Source organism: Pantherophis guttatus, chromosome 10 (assembly GCF_059756535.1).
Source record: "Pantherophis guttatus breed Tessera chromosome 10, ASM5975653v1, whole genome shotgun sequence".
Lineage (NCBI taxonomy): Eukaryota > Metazoa > Chordata > Lepidosauria > Squamata > Colubridae > Pantherophis > Pantherophis guttatus.
This window is the reverse complement of record NC_142072.1, coordinates 7,781,979-7,796,178: the sequence shown is the minus strand read 5'-3', so window position 1 is coordinate 7,796,178 and position 14,200 is coordinate 7,781,979. Positions and strand designations below refer to the sequence as shown.

At 45.8% G+C, this 14,200-nt stretch overlaps 1 protein-coding gene across 1 annotated transcript in view; it reads left to right on the top strand.

The window, feature by feature from the left end:
* Positions 1-14,200, top strand: part of USF2 (upstream transcription factor 2, c-fos interacting) — a 28,600-nt gene that overhangs the window by 8,128 nt on the left and 6,272 nt on the right. The window contains exons 2-7 of the mRNA XM_060693890.2: positions 1,522-1,568; positions 4,926-5,041; positions 6,352-6,471; positions 7,915-8,068; positions 9,671-9,758; positions 12,543-12,601. Of these exons, the coding sequence (XP_060549873.1) occupies positions 1,522-1,568; positions 4,926-5,041; positions 6,352-6,471; positions 7,915-8,068; positions 9,671-9,758; positions 12,543-12,601 (584 nt within the window). The remainder of the gene's footprint in view (positions 1-1,521; positions 1,569-4,925; positions 5,042-6,351; positions 6,472-7,914; positions 8,069-9,670; positions 9,759-12,542; positions 12,602-14,200) is intronic.

The following is a 14,200-nucleotide window of genomic DNA, read 5'->3' as shown; positions in this document are numbered from 1 at the left end:
ATAACTACAACCAACGATAGCAACCAAGCAGTCTAAATAATAGATGGCTGAGGTTGCAAAAATTATTCCATTTACAAAAGAAAAGAACAAGAAGCCAATTAGCCATTAGAGCTCGTTCTGCCTCTAAACTCAAAAGTCTAGGGAACAGCCAGCTCTTTCAAACCTTAGGGAAGCAAAATGTCTTCAAAACAAAATAACAAACAGACAGACCAGTTGCCTCTTGAAAAAGCACCTTGGATTCCGTTTTTACAACACAGTCCTTTCAGCAGTTCCAAGAAGATTCCACACCCATTTGCACTCTTGAGCGCATAGATAAAACTCCCAAGTGGCCTCAGTAAGTCTCAGAGAGCGTGCTAAGGACCAGAAGACTGCAAGGAATATATAAATCCTTCCATTCCTCCCCCCCCCCACACACACAATTCAGTAAGAACTGAAGAAGCTTCATAGATGAGTAGCGAAACGTCTTCAAGAAAAAAGCAAAGTCCAGTCGCCTTTTGAAAAAAAAGCACTTTTTATGACAATTCTGGAAGTAGGAGAAAACCTGCATCATTTCAGTTGCTTGACACAACGTTGTTTTATTGTGTGCAGCGGAGCACATTGCGGTGGGTGGGTGCATTCTGGCTTTGCATTGTCCCAAGCAATGAACCCCCCCCACCACCACCACCAAACTGAGCATCTTTTGAACATCTTCTCTTTTGAAGTTCTCATTGGCCATTGGATTTCCATTGTTTCATTGTGGGGAACCTTAAAACCAGAAGTTTATTTTATCATGAATTCTCACCCTGGCCCATACAAGGTCTGTTTTCTGTGCCAAGTGCTCCGTTTTTGGCTTCTGAAATCTCTCTGTGTGAGTGAACACCAGAGCTGGAGGCTAAAATTCGAAGTGCACTATGCTGCATTCCTATAAAACAGGGCAGCAAAACCAAATCTGTTTTGCAGCTTCTGAGTTGCTTTTATTTTTGCAACTGATTGCAAAACTCCTTAAAAAAGAGGCAGTCATTTGGGGTGTGGGTGGTGAGGTGGGGGGAGAGATTCTATATGCTGCTAAAACTTTTTATCTGGCTCATTTTGGTCCTAAGGTAAAGGTTTCCCTTGCACATATGTGCTAGTTGTTCCCGACTCTAGGGGGTGGTGCTCATCTCCGTTTCAAAGCCGAAGAGCCAGCGCTGTCCAAAGACGTCTCCGTGGTCATGTGGCCGGCATGACTAAACGCCAAAGGCGCACGGAATGCTGTTACCTTCCCACCAAATTGGTCCCTATTTTTCTCCTTGCATTTTTTATGTGCTTTTGAACTGCTAGGTTCGCAGAAGCTGGGACAAGTAACGGGAACTCACTCCGATACGTGGCACTAGGGATTCGAACCGCTGAATTGCCGACTTTTCGATTGACAAGCTCAGCGTCTTAGTCACTGAGCCACCGCGTCCCTACGAGGGTTAAAAAGAAACCACCTCTCCCCTCTTCCCCATATCTAGCAGGAAGGAAATAGAGCTGAATTCTTTTTTTCTTCCTTTTGTGTTTCAGCCACGAGAAAGATCAAGAAAGTGAAGATGGAGTTGAGCTACGAGAAGGTAAGGAGAATTCCTGGGCCGGTCCAGAAATGCCTCTAACACGTTGCATGGATGGCATTTCTGCAGCCAGGGGTATAAAAATGGGAGCATATATATTTAATATTACATGTCTTGATGTCAGCAACAATTATATATGTGCACCACACTGGAAAAATGAGGAACCACTCATAGAAGAAGATGTAATTTAAAAAAAAAATACTAGATTGTGCAGAAATGGATAGGTTGGTATTAAAGATAAAGAATATTTTCAAACATTGGGACTTATTTTATCAATGGTTGGACAATAGAAGTAGAAATTAGAAATTGGAAAAATACTATTACGTATGCCTTATGTTTAATATGTTATTATATTATATATTATTAGGTAAGCAAATTGACCCAGACAATACACTGTTCATAAAACACTTATATATGTTAAAGAAAAATATATAAGGTAAAAGTAAAGGTTCCCCTCTCAAGTATGTGCTAGTCGTTCCTGACTCTAGGGGGCAGTGCTCATCTCCGTTTCTAAGCCAAAGAGTCAGCGCTGTCCGAAGACCTCTCTGTGGTCATGTGGCCGGCAGGCGCACGGAACGCTGTTAACTTCCCACCAAAGGTCCCTATTTTTCTACTTGCATTTTTTTAAAAAATAGTTTTTATTAAGCTTTTTACTTTTAAAAACAGAAAAAAAACAAGGACAAAAACAGAGTAAAAAACATGACAAACATAACAATACATTATATGCTATTTTTACAGCCTTCTCTATTGACATGCATATTGTCTATTTTTGTTCAATTCTTCTACTGAATACATACATTTACATTATATTTATTGACACAGTCAATACTATAAGGTTAAGAATAATTAGTAACATATAGTTCTTTATTTCAGCGCTGTTAACTTAAATTTCCTAATTCTTGTTTAGATTTCTTTTTTCTATTCATTCATAGAATTTGTTCCACACTCTATAATAGTCCGAATCTTCTCTTTCCTTAATTTCCATTGTCATTTTATCCATTTCCGCACATTGTAAAATTTTCCTAATCACTATTTTCTCTGGTGGTATATTATTTTGTTTCCACCCTTGTGCAATTGTGATCCTTGCTGCCATTAGTATGTGAAGTATTAGGTATTGCAAAGATTTCTCTAATTTTGGATCTATTATTCCTAAAAGGCAGACCTCGGGTTTGAATTCTATCTTTTGTAATGTGATTTCCTCCAACCAGCTCTTAATCTTATACCAACATTTTTTTATTTTAGGGCACATCCACCACATGTGGTAGTATGTTTCTAATTTATGGCCACATCTCCAACATTTGGGTGATAGATTTGAAAACATTTTGGCCAATCTCGCTGGTGCCAAATACCATCTATAGAACATTTTGTACAAATTTTCTTTATAAGGTACCGCCATTGTAAATTTATAATTTCTTTCCCATCATTTATCCCACTTTTCTAATTCTATATTATGTCTGAGATTTTTTTGCCCAAGTAATCATTGTTTCTTTGCATTTTTTACATGGTACTTTTTTTTTTTTAAATTGATTTATATGCCGCCCTTCTCCAGAGACTCAGGGCGGTTTACAGTGCGTTAAGCAATAGCCTTCATACTTTTGTACCTTCTATACAAAGTCAGCTTATTGCCCCCACAAACTGGGTCCTCAATTTACCTACCTTAGAAAGGATGGAAGGCTGAGTCAACCTTGAGCCTGGCAAGATTCAAATTTAATTTAATTGCAGACAGCTGGTGTTAAATTACAGTGCCTTGTCCGCAGAGCTATCCAGGCTCCTTGCATTTTTTACGTGCTTTCGAACTGTTAGGTTGGCAGAACCTGGGACAAGTAACGGGAGCTCACCCCGTTTACGTGGTACTAGGGATTCAAACCGCTGAACTGCCGACCTTTCGATCGACAAGCTCAGCGTCTTAGCCACTGAGCCACTGTGTCCCCTAATATATAAATAAACTCTTAAAAAAGGGGGGGGGAGCAAAGCTGTCTCACCTTCTGTCTGGATCTTACCTGTAGATGATTTTGCAGCCAAAATCTCGCATGCTTTGGTTTTAATAGCCTGTCACATGCAGGATACAACATTCCCTGTTGAATATTAATTGGAGAAAGAGGAGGAACTATCCATCTGCAAGAAAGACTGTCCCTTGTCTCAAAGAAGAGAGTTCTGCAGATATGAACAGACTACAGCTCCCATCGGGCCCAACTGATGTGGCTGGTGGAAGTTGTAGCCCACCGATCTTTGCACAGTTCTGGATTCTGTGTTAGGTGCATAATGTGCCTTCCGTCCCATGGCAGTCAGCGCAACCTGTGCTAGCATTTTTTTTTTCTGCTTCCACTGGTCCCACAACCAAACTACTAAAATCAGTTTGAAAGGTAGTGTGCGATCCATTTTCACACAGTGTTTGTGTCACATGCTCAGTTCTCTGGAATTCCAAAGCCGGCAACGACAACTTAGTCGTCGACTTAAGACCGTGACTGAGCCCAAGATTTCTGTTGCTAAGCGAGACGGTTAAGTGAATTTTCCTCCCATTTTATGACCTCTTGGGCCGGTTTGATTTGATTTATATGCCGCCCTTCTCCGGAGACTCAGGGCAGTTTACAATGCGTTAAGCAATAGCCTTCATCCTTTTGTATATTTATACAAAGTCAGCTTATTGCCCCCACTCTCTGGGTCCTCATTTCACCTACCTTAGAAAGGATGGAAGGCGGAGTCAACCTTGAGCCTGGCGAGATTCGAACCTGCAGTAATTGCAGGCAGCTGGTCTTAATAACAGGGTGCTTTAGACCACTGTACTACCAACGCTCTAGTTAGTAACCCGGTTATTAAATGAATCTGCCTTTCCCATTGACTTGGCTTGTAAAAAAGGGGATCAGGTTAGCCGAAGTGTCATAAATATGAGTTGCCAAGCGTCTCAGGTGGCCATGGGGACGTTGCAATGGTCGGAAGTGTGAAAAAAGGGTCATAAGTCAACTTTTTTCCAATGCAGTCGTAAATGAACTGTTATAAATAGAGGACTACCTGTACACTTTCTTCTCTTCCAAATGCCCCATTGGCTGTCCCAGCTGTACATCCCTGATGGAAGAGAACCAAGGACCTTAAATAGCAATCCGGATCAGCCTGATGTAAAGAGGTTGAGAATATTCAACCTTGCTACGGCTGATATTTGAAAGAGGCTGATGGTGAGAGTTCCACTCTCAAGAGCAGCCCCCCGCCTGCCCCCCATCATTCTTCTGAAAGTCCCTGACTCAAATCCACCCCCTTTCAGACCTGGTTTCCTGTCTTGCCAGGGCTCTAGAATTCACTGGATGTTGTTAAGCTTTCCGGGCTGTTGGTCATGAAGCTGTCCATTGAAATCTCTTTCTCTGCCAGGGGACGGCACAAATGCAGACGAACAGACAGCAGTGGCCATTGCCAGTGTCCAGCAAGCAGCCTTTGCAGACCATAATATCCAGTATCAGTTTCGAACAGAGAACAATGGAGGACAGGTAATGTCCATGTTGAGAAGGTTGGATTTTGGACTTTGAGTGGAGTTCCAGCAATTAAAGACTGCCCCCCGCCCCCCGTCTTGCTGTCTGAAGACGGTGGAATACAGCAGGCGAACGCCTATATCCGTGGTGGCGAACCTAAGGCCCACGTGCCACAGGTGGCACGCAGAGCCCTCTCTGCGGGCACACCAGCCGTTGCCCCAGCCCGGCTCTACCACGCATGCGTGCGCACCTCCCGCCAGCCAGCTGGTCTTCGGGTCTCTGCCGCGCAGGTGCAGGGAGTGGGGCGCATGCGGGGGACGCGTGTGCACATGCGCGACGGGGGTGCAGGTTGGTGGAGAAGGCTTTCCAGGCCCAAACTGGGGCACGGGGGGGGGGGGCTCGTGTGGCACCCCGTGCCCTGTTTTGGCTCACAGGTTGGTGCAGGAGTCTCTCCAGCCCAACGCGGGGTACGGGGGCCTTGTGTGCCCCCCCGTGCCCCTTTTTGGCTTCCAGGTTGGTGCAGGAGGGTTTCCAAGCCCAAAATGGGGTGCGGGGGGGGCTTGTGTGGCACCCCGTGCCCTGTTTGGCTCACAGGTTGGTGCAGGAGTCTCTCCAGCCCAACGCGGGGTGCCGGGGCCTTGTGTGCCCCCCCAAGCCCCTGTTTGGCTTCCAGGTTGGTGCAGGAGGGTTTCCAAGCCCAAAATGGGGCGCGGGGGAGGGGCTCGTGTGGCGCCCCGTGCCTTGTTTTGGCTCACAGGTTGGTGCAGGAGTCTTTCCAGCCCAACGCGGGTTAGGGGGCCTTGTGTGCCCCCCCCTGTGCCCCTTTTTGGCTTCCAGGTTGGTGCAGGAGGGTTTCCAAGCCCAAAATGGGGTGCGGGGGGGAGGGCTTGTGCAGCCCCCCCCCCATGTCCCGTTTTGGTTTCCAGGCACCAAAGCCTCCTGCACCAACTTGGAAGCCAAAACGGGGCATAGAGGGGTGCATGCGCAGGGGATGTGCATGCATGGGGCGCGGCGCATGCACGGGGGGTGCTCGCATTGCATTTTGGGGGTTCGGGTGAGCATGCATGCATTCGCGTGCGTGCGTGCACTTTGGCACTCGGCACCGGAAAGGTTAACCATCACTGGCCTATATTAAGGGAATCCACTCCCATTTCTGACTCATTTCATTGCGCTTCAAAAAAAAAAAGTGTTTTTCGTTGCAGAAATCATCCCATAGCGGAGTTTGATTGTTTTGAGATCTTCAAGTAGGCTGAACGTCGCCTCGTTACCTCCCCATAAATCCCCACTTCAGCCAGAGGAGTGATATGGCTTCTGCTGTTTCTCCCCAGGTGACATACAGAGTCGTTCAGGTGACGGACAGTCAGCTGGATGGACAAACGGATGCAACGGGGGCCGTTAGCGTGGTCTCGACCACAGCTTTCGCCAGTGGCCAGCAAGCTGTTGCTCAGGTGAGAAATGGTTTGACTAATCCCAGCATTAGTGTTATTGTTACGATTGGTCGCACGGCTAACCAGATGTTTAGACTGGAGTTGCTATTTTGATCCACCTGTCAAGTCCTTCCAAAGGCCCTGGGATAGACAGATGTTGTTGTTCGATGGCGTCAGAGGATGTAAGCTGTTCTGAACAAAGCTGCCTTTTGCAAATGACTAATGGTGATTTTTGTCAATGCCAGTGATGCTCAAGTGGTGTTCCAAATGTTTTGCTCTTACACACCCAAGGCCCCTATCGCTTTTGGTGCTATCTTTGCATTCTTTTGCTACAGTTGTTGTACTTCTATTTGCAGGCCTTTGCATTTTTTCTGGTTTTTCTCCAGTTCTTTCTCTTCTGACCGAGTTCTTAAGTCTGTAGTGTTGTGCGGCAGGTGCTGAATTCTGTTGAATTCTAAAGACCCAGAGTACTTTGCCTTCTTCATTTTCGATGACTTTTGTCTGTTTTGCGGTTTCAGCAGTTCTCCCTTGCAGACAGATGGTATGCATGCAAATTTTTTTGGCAAGATTTTTCAGAAGTGGTTTGCCGTTGTTGGTTTCCTGGGGCTGAGAGAAAGTGACTGGCACAAAATCAGCCAGACAGCTTTGTGCCTAAGGCGGGATTAGAACTCACCGTCTCCCGCTTTCTAGCCTGGTGCCTTAATCACCACACCTAACTGGCTGTTTTTAACCTGTTAGTAAAAGGTAAAGGTTTCCCTCGCACATATGTGCTAGTCGTTCCCGGCTCTAGGGGGCGGTGCTCATCTCCATTTCAAAGCCAAAAAGCCAGCGCTGTCCGAAGACATCTCCGTGGTCATGTGGCTGGCATGACTCAACGCCAAAGGCGCACGGAACGCTGTTACCTTCCCACCAAAGGCGGTCTCTATTTTTCTCCTTGCATTTTTTACGTGCTTTCGAACTGCTAGGTTGGCAGAAGCTGGGACAAGGAACAGGAGCTCACCCCATTACGTGGCACTAGGGATTCGAATCGCTGAACTGCCGACCTTTCGATCAACAAGCTCAGCATCTTAGCCACTGAGCCACCGCTCCCGGTTGTTAACCTGTTACCTGTTCTTAAACACAAGAGGGCAGTGCCTACCTTCAGTTCATACAGCAGATCTACACTCCTCACTTTCCTCTGTTTCTGTAAATCCATTCCTGGACCGTTTATTGATTTCCTAGTCTGCACGAAGTCTTGATTTAATTGAGTTCTCCTAATGTTTAGCCCCAGCTGTTGGCCTGCCTGCCACTCGTGTCACCCATAGCCACTTACGAATAAAAGCCAGGGTTTTATTTCATGTGCAGTACTAGACTCAAGCCTTCCCTTGCTCTTTATCCATTATTTATCCTGATTCGGGTATTGTTTATCTTGCTTTGGGTGGTTTGCTGTCACAGACCCACAAATGCCTCTCCTCCTGTTTCCAGGCTGTGATTCAGAACCCTTTCAGTAACGGTGGGAGTCCAGCCACAGATGCTGTTAGTGGTGAAGCCCGTTTTGCATATTTCCCTGCTTCCACAGTGGGAGATGGCACAGCAGTTTCCGTACAGACAACCGATCAGTCGCTGACACAAGCTGGAGGTAGGAAATCAGGGACCTCTGAAAGCTGTTTGAGATGGCTTTGATGGCCTCCATGTCTCTTGAACTACCACCCCTACAATCCCCAATCATTGGCCCATGAAGCCCAAACTAGCTCAATGCTATAGCTAGGGGTCTATAGTTATATTGTATGTAAAAGGAGTCAAAACTGTATTGATCACAGTGCCACAGTGATCTGTGATTAAAACTCTGATGAACAAAACAGTTGCTCTGTTTACAGGACAGGCTTTACCCAGACGAATAAACCATCTGATTTGATCTAATGGACACCACATGTTAAGATTGTGGGTCCATCCCACAAGTAAGTAAGTAAGTAAGTAAGTAAGTAAATAAATAAATTCAATAAACTGCCCAAGCTCAGTTTAGCTCCTTATGTTGGCAAATCCCAACATATCCCAAGTCCCTTGGGAGTTGGGCTGCATAGAAATGCGACTAAATAAATAAATAAATAAATAAATAAATAAAATCAATGAAGATCCTGCCTGAAGAAATGGTTTAATAGTTTATAAGTAAAGGTAAAGGTTCCCTCGCACATATGTGCTAGTCGTTCCTGACTCTAGGGGGCGGTGCTCATCTCCATTTCAAAGCCGAAGAGCCAGCACTGTCCAAAGATGTCTCCATGGAGCATTACCTTCCCATCAGAGGTGGTCCCTATTTTTTCTACTTGCATTTTTTACGTGCTTTCGGACTGCTAGGTTGGCAGAAGCTGGGACAAGTAACGGGAGCTCACCCCATTACGCAGCACTAGGGATTCGAACCGCTGAACTGCCGACCTTTCAATCGACAAGCTCAGCATCTTAACCACTGAGTCACCGCATCCCTTTTATATATATATATATTATATATACATTGATATATATAAAACTATTATATATAATAGTTTATCTATACATATAAAAACAGCCTGTGGTAATCTACCCTGTTTCCCCTAAAATAAGACATCCCCTGATAATAAGCCCAATTGGGCTTCTGTGTGCATGTGCTCAAATAAGCCTCCGCTCCCCAAAAATAAGCCCTCCCTGAAAATATTTAAACACATGTGCAGCCAGTCCCCGCCATTTCCTCTGGTTAGGGAGTCAGAGATGGAAATCAGGTAAGACAGCAAATGGAACCCTGTCTTGCTCCACACGCCCCAAAATAATAAGACCTCCCCGAAAATAAGGCCAAATGCTTATTTCAGGGTTCAAAAAAATATAAGACAGGGTCTTATTTTTGGGGAAACACAGTATATGTTTAATATTGCCACACACAGGGTATAAGCCTATCCATTCCTTGAATCTGCTTTTAATTTTTAATTTTTTGGGGGGGTGGGGGAATAGAAGAGATAAAGGAACAGCCCAGTGAGGACAAACCATACTCAGCAGCCAAACTTCAGATTTATTGTGAGAAGGAGGAAAATTGGGAACGGGGGTGTAGGGTGGGAGGATGGGGGTCAGATGGACAAAAAGCCAACAGCTAAATCTTTTCATGCAAGCATTTGGTAGTGCAACATTTTCTTGCAGGCGTCCCCTTTTCCCTTTTCCCCCCCCAATTTTTAAGTCATTTATTTGGTGGCGTAATACCTTCTCCACGTTGCTCCTTCAGGTCAGTTCTACGTGATGATGACCCCCCAAGACGTGTTGCAGACCGGAACGCAACGTACCATAGCTCCCCGCACCCACCCCTATTCCCCGTATGTACCGCTTCGGGCATAAACTTGAAATTTCAAAATCCGGGAAAGTTTTGGAGATTCTGCAGTGTGGTTGGGGGGAAAAAAAAGAGGGAGGCGATCTGGAAGAGGGCAGAAGAGGTGGGACCACAAGCAAGATAATTCTGGAGTTGGGGAGGAGAGAAAGCAGGCAAATCGGTGTGCCAGAATATAAAGGAATGTAGCTAAGGAAGGATGGATCCATGGGTGGGCTGCTGGGGGTTCGCAGCGGTTTGGGAGAACCTCTAGCTAAGATTCTGTGCAGTTTGGAGAACCCCTAAATCCCACTCCTGGCTGGCCCTGCCTACCCCGCCCCTCCCAGGAGTCCCCATACGGCCTGTTTTGGATGTAGATAAGTGCAGGGTGTGCGCGGAGGCTAGGGGAGGGTGAAAAACAGGCATACCGGAAGTTCGGGAAAGACGAAAATGGGACCGTTTCTGGCCTCTAGAGGGCTTCCGGAGCCTGAGGAGGCTGTTTTCGCCCTCCCAGAGACTCGAGAAAAGCCTCCGGAGCCTGGGGAGGACAAAAACGCACACACACACCCATGGTGCAGGAGGCCAACTAGGCCACGCCCACCCAGCAACCGGACAGAGAACCCCTTGCTAAAATTTTTGAAGCCCACCCCTGGATGGATCAGACCAATATTGGGGAACAATGTGCAGTGGAATCTCCAGCGAGGTTCTGGAAGGAAGAGTGAAGAAAGGACCAAGATTAGAGTCTTTGCAGTGCAGAAAGCAGCACAGGCAGGCCTGATCTCCCCAGAATCCCTGAAGCCTCCCTTCGCAAGGGAATGCAGTCAGCTTGACAAGATTCTTGTCACGTGGATGACTAACAATAAAACGTCTGCTTTGAGACTGTTATCCTACCTTATCACAATAAATATGACTCCTGGAATTCTTGACCTGGCCTGCTTCAAAAGGCTCACTTCAGTCTTGAAAGCATGTCTAAAATTTGATGGGGTGGGACATGTAATCCACAGTGGTCGCTCAACTATACCTATGTTCTCCCAGAAAAGAATGTGGGTATTTCTTCTTCTTCTAATTCCTTGTTGTTGTTTTGTTGTTCTTTTTAAAACATCTTTGAGAAAGGGAAAAGACGTAAATCATTTTACGTCAGCAGTGTGCAGCACCAGCAGCCAAAAAAGCTAATGCAATCCTTGACTGTATAAACAGAGCCATAGAATCAAAATCAGGTGAAGTATTAGTACCGTTTTATAAAAGCCTTAGTAAGGCCACATCTGGAATAACTGCATCCAGTTTTGGTGGCCAGGTTACAAAAAAGATGTTGAGACTTTGGAAAAAAGGTGCAAAGAAGAGCAGCTAAGATGATTAAAGACCTGGAGACTAAAACATATGAAAAATGGGTTGCAGGATTTGGGTTTGGCTAGTCTAGAGAAAAGAAGGATTAGAGGGGACGTGATAACAATATTCCAGTGTTTGACAGACTGCCACAAAGAAAGGGGGGGGGGTCAATTTATTTTCTGAAGCACCAGAGGGCAGGACAAGAAACAATGGTTGGAAACTAATCAAGGAGAGAAACAACCTGGAATTGAGGAGAAACTTCCTAACAGTGGGGACAATTAAGCAGTGGAATAGCTTGCCTTCCGAAGTTTGTGAAGAGACTGGACAGTCACTTGTCTGAAATACTATAGGATCTCCTGGTTGAGCAGTGGCGGCTGGACCAGGGGTGAAATGCTCCCTGTTCAGACCGGATCGCCTGATCCGGTAGCGATGGAGGCAGGTGGTTCGGAGAACCGGTAGCAAAAATTCCTGTGCCCCCCCACCATGCCCAGCTGAGCCGCACAATCATCAGAGGCTTTTTTTTTTTTCTTTTAAAAGCATTTTTTCTACAACCTCTTCGGCCGAAAAAATGCTTTTAAAAGTAAAAAAAAAAAGACTCTGATGATCGCGGGACTCAGCTGGGATCGTCAGAGGCTTTTAAAAGAAAAAAAACCCCTTTTTTTCTTTTAAATGTCTCTGACGATCCAAGCTGAGTTGCCTGATCAGCAGAGACTTTTTTTTCTTTTAAATGCCTCTAACGATCAGGCAACTCAGCTTGAATCCTCAGAGGCATTTACAAGAAAAAAAGGGGTTTTTTTTTCTTTTAAATGCCTCTGACGATCCAAGCTGAGTTGCTTGATTGGCAGAGGCATTTAAAAGAAAAAAAGTCTCTGCCGATCAGGCAACTCAGCTTGGATCGTCAGAGCTTTTTGAAAGCATTTTTTTATAACCTCTTCGCCGAAGAGGTGGTAGAAAAAATGGTTTTAAAAGTTAAAAAAAAATGGCCACGCCCACCCAGTCACATTACCCCCACCCCCACACCAAGCCACGCCCACAGAACCGGTAGTAACAAATTTTAGATTTCACCACTGGGCTGGACTAGAAGACCTCCAAGGTCCTTTCCGGCTCTATTCTGATTCATTTTCCAAAACTGTTGAGCTTTGCAACCTTATGGAGACAAGGCGGAGAAAGGGTCCACCCTAATTGTTGCATTTCTGACGGGTTTGAGAAAAACAAACACTCTGTTTTAGCAATCAACCCTGGACGGATGTTCCTTTTCCTTCCAATTCAGAACGTCCACGAGGGGGGTGAGCATCCCCCGATTTCTCAATTCTTAGGTATGCCTATCTGTGTTGAAGGAGAGGGCTACCATCTTTTAACTCTGTCTTTCGAAATCATAGAAGATGTTCTGCCAGTTCTGAGATGGGAACGGGTTTCTGAAAGCTGCTGTGCTTTCTGATTCGTTCAACTCCCTTCCTTCAAATTCTAGGAAAATGGACGGGACGCGGACGCCACGAGATGAGAGGCGAAGAGCTCAGCACAATGAAGGTAAGCAGGAAAGCCCAACTGGTGAGCTCTCTGCTGCCTTTCTCTCTCTCTCTAGATATATATATCTCCCCGTCTATCTATCTTTCTTCCTTTCTTTCTATCTATCTATTTGTCATCTCTATCTATTTATCTATCTATCTTCTCTATCCATCCATCCATTTCTTTCTATATCTATCTATCTATCTATCTATCTATCTATCTATCTATCTATCTATCTCCATCCATCCATCCATCCATCCATCCATTTCTTTATCTATCTATCTATCTATCTATCTATCTATCTATCTATCTATCTATCTATCTATCTGTCATAGCTGTCTGTCTGTCTGTCTGTCTGTCTGTCTGTCTATCTATCTATCTATCTATCTATCTATCTATCTATCTATCTATCTATCTATCTATCTATCTATCTATCTTTGTGCCCTAATCAGATGAGGAAGGACGGCATTGCTCGGAAACACGATTGAGAAAGACCCAATCTCATTTCCCTTTTTCCAGTTCTTGGAAAGCGCCATGATGGCGCAGTGGTTAGAAACAGTACTGCAGGCTAGCTCTGCCCACTGCCAGGAGTTCGATCCGGACTGGCTCAAGGTTGACTCGAGCCTTCCATCCTTCCAAAGTTGGTAAAATGAGGACCCAGATTCTGAGGGCAATAGGCTGACTCTAAACCGCTTAGAGCAGAGGTGTCAAACTCAAGGCCCACAGGCCGGATCTGGCCGGTGGGGTGCTTAGATCTGGCCTGTGGGGCCAAGCTGGAAACAGAGGAGGACCGGCCCGTGGTGCCTCTCCAGAGAAAATGGAGCTCAGGGGGGCCGTGCACAGGGGGTGGCTCCATTTTTGGCTGTGCCAGCCTCCTGCAGCCCTCTGCCAGCGAAAACAGCTCAGGAGGGTCGGCTGTTCCCGTTTTCACTGGCAGAGCGCTGCAGGAGGCCATCCTGGTGGAAAACGGAGCTGGGGAGGAGGGCTGCCTGGGCCACCACAGGTGCCCCAGACACAAGTGACATCGAGCTGGCATGCCCACCCTGGCCATGCCTTCCCTCCCCCCCCCCCGCAGCCCCTCCAAGGTCAAACACAACCCTGATGCTGCCCTCAATGAAATTGAGTATGACACCCCTGGCTTAAGAGAGTGCTATAAAGCAGGGGTCTCCAACCTTGGCAACTTTAAGCCTGGAGGACTTCAACTTCCAGAATTCCCCAGCCAGCTTTGCTGGCTGGGGAATTCTGGGAATTGAAGTCCACCAAGCTTAAAATTGCCAAGGTTGGAGACCCCTGCTATAAAGCACTAGGAAATAGTATATAAGTCTAAAGGCTATTGCTATTCTTCCAAATTGGCAGAGGAAGAAAATGTTCCAGATAGTGAACTCCAGTACCTTTTGGCTCCAGACATCCCACCTAGTGGAGAAGAATGCTGGGAATTGTAGTTCAGCAACATCCGAGGGAAGACATATTGCCCAGATTAGATCGAACCTTCAATTTCTGATCTGTAGAGCTGTTGGTAATAACTCTTGTGTGTGTGCCTGTTTCTCTTTCTCCAAAGTCAAATCATTCCATCCCTCCACATGTTATTGTCAGGTTGCCATGTTTGATCAGGGTCTTATT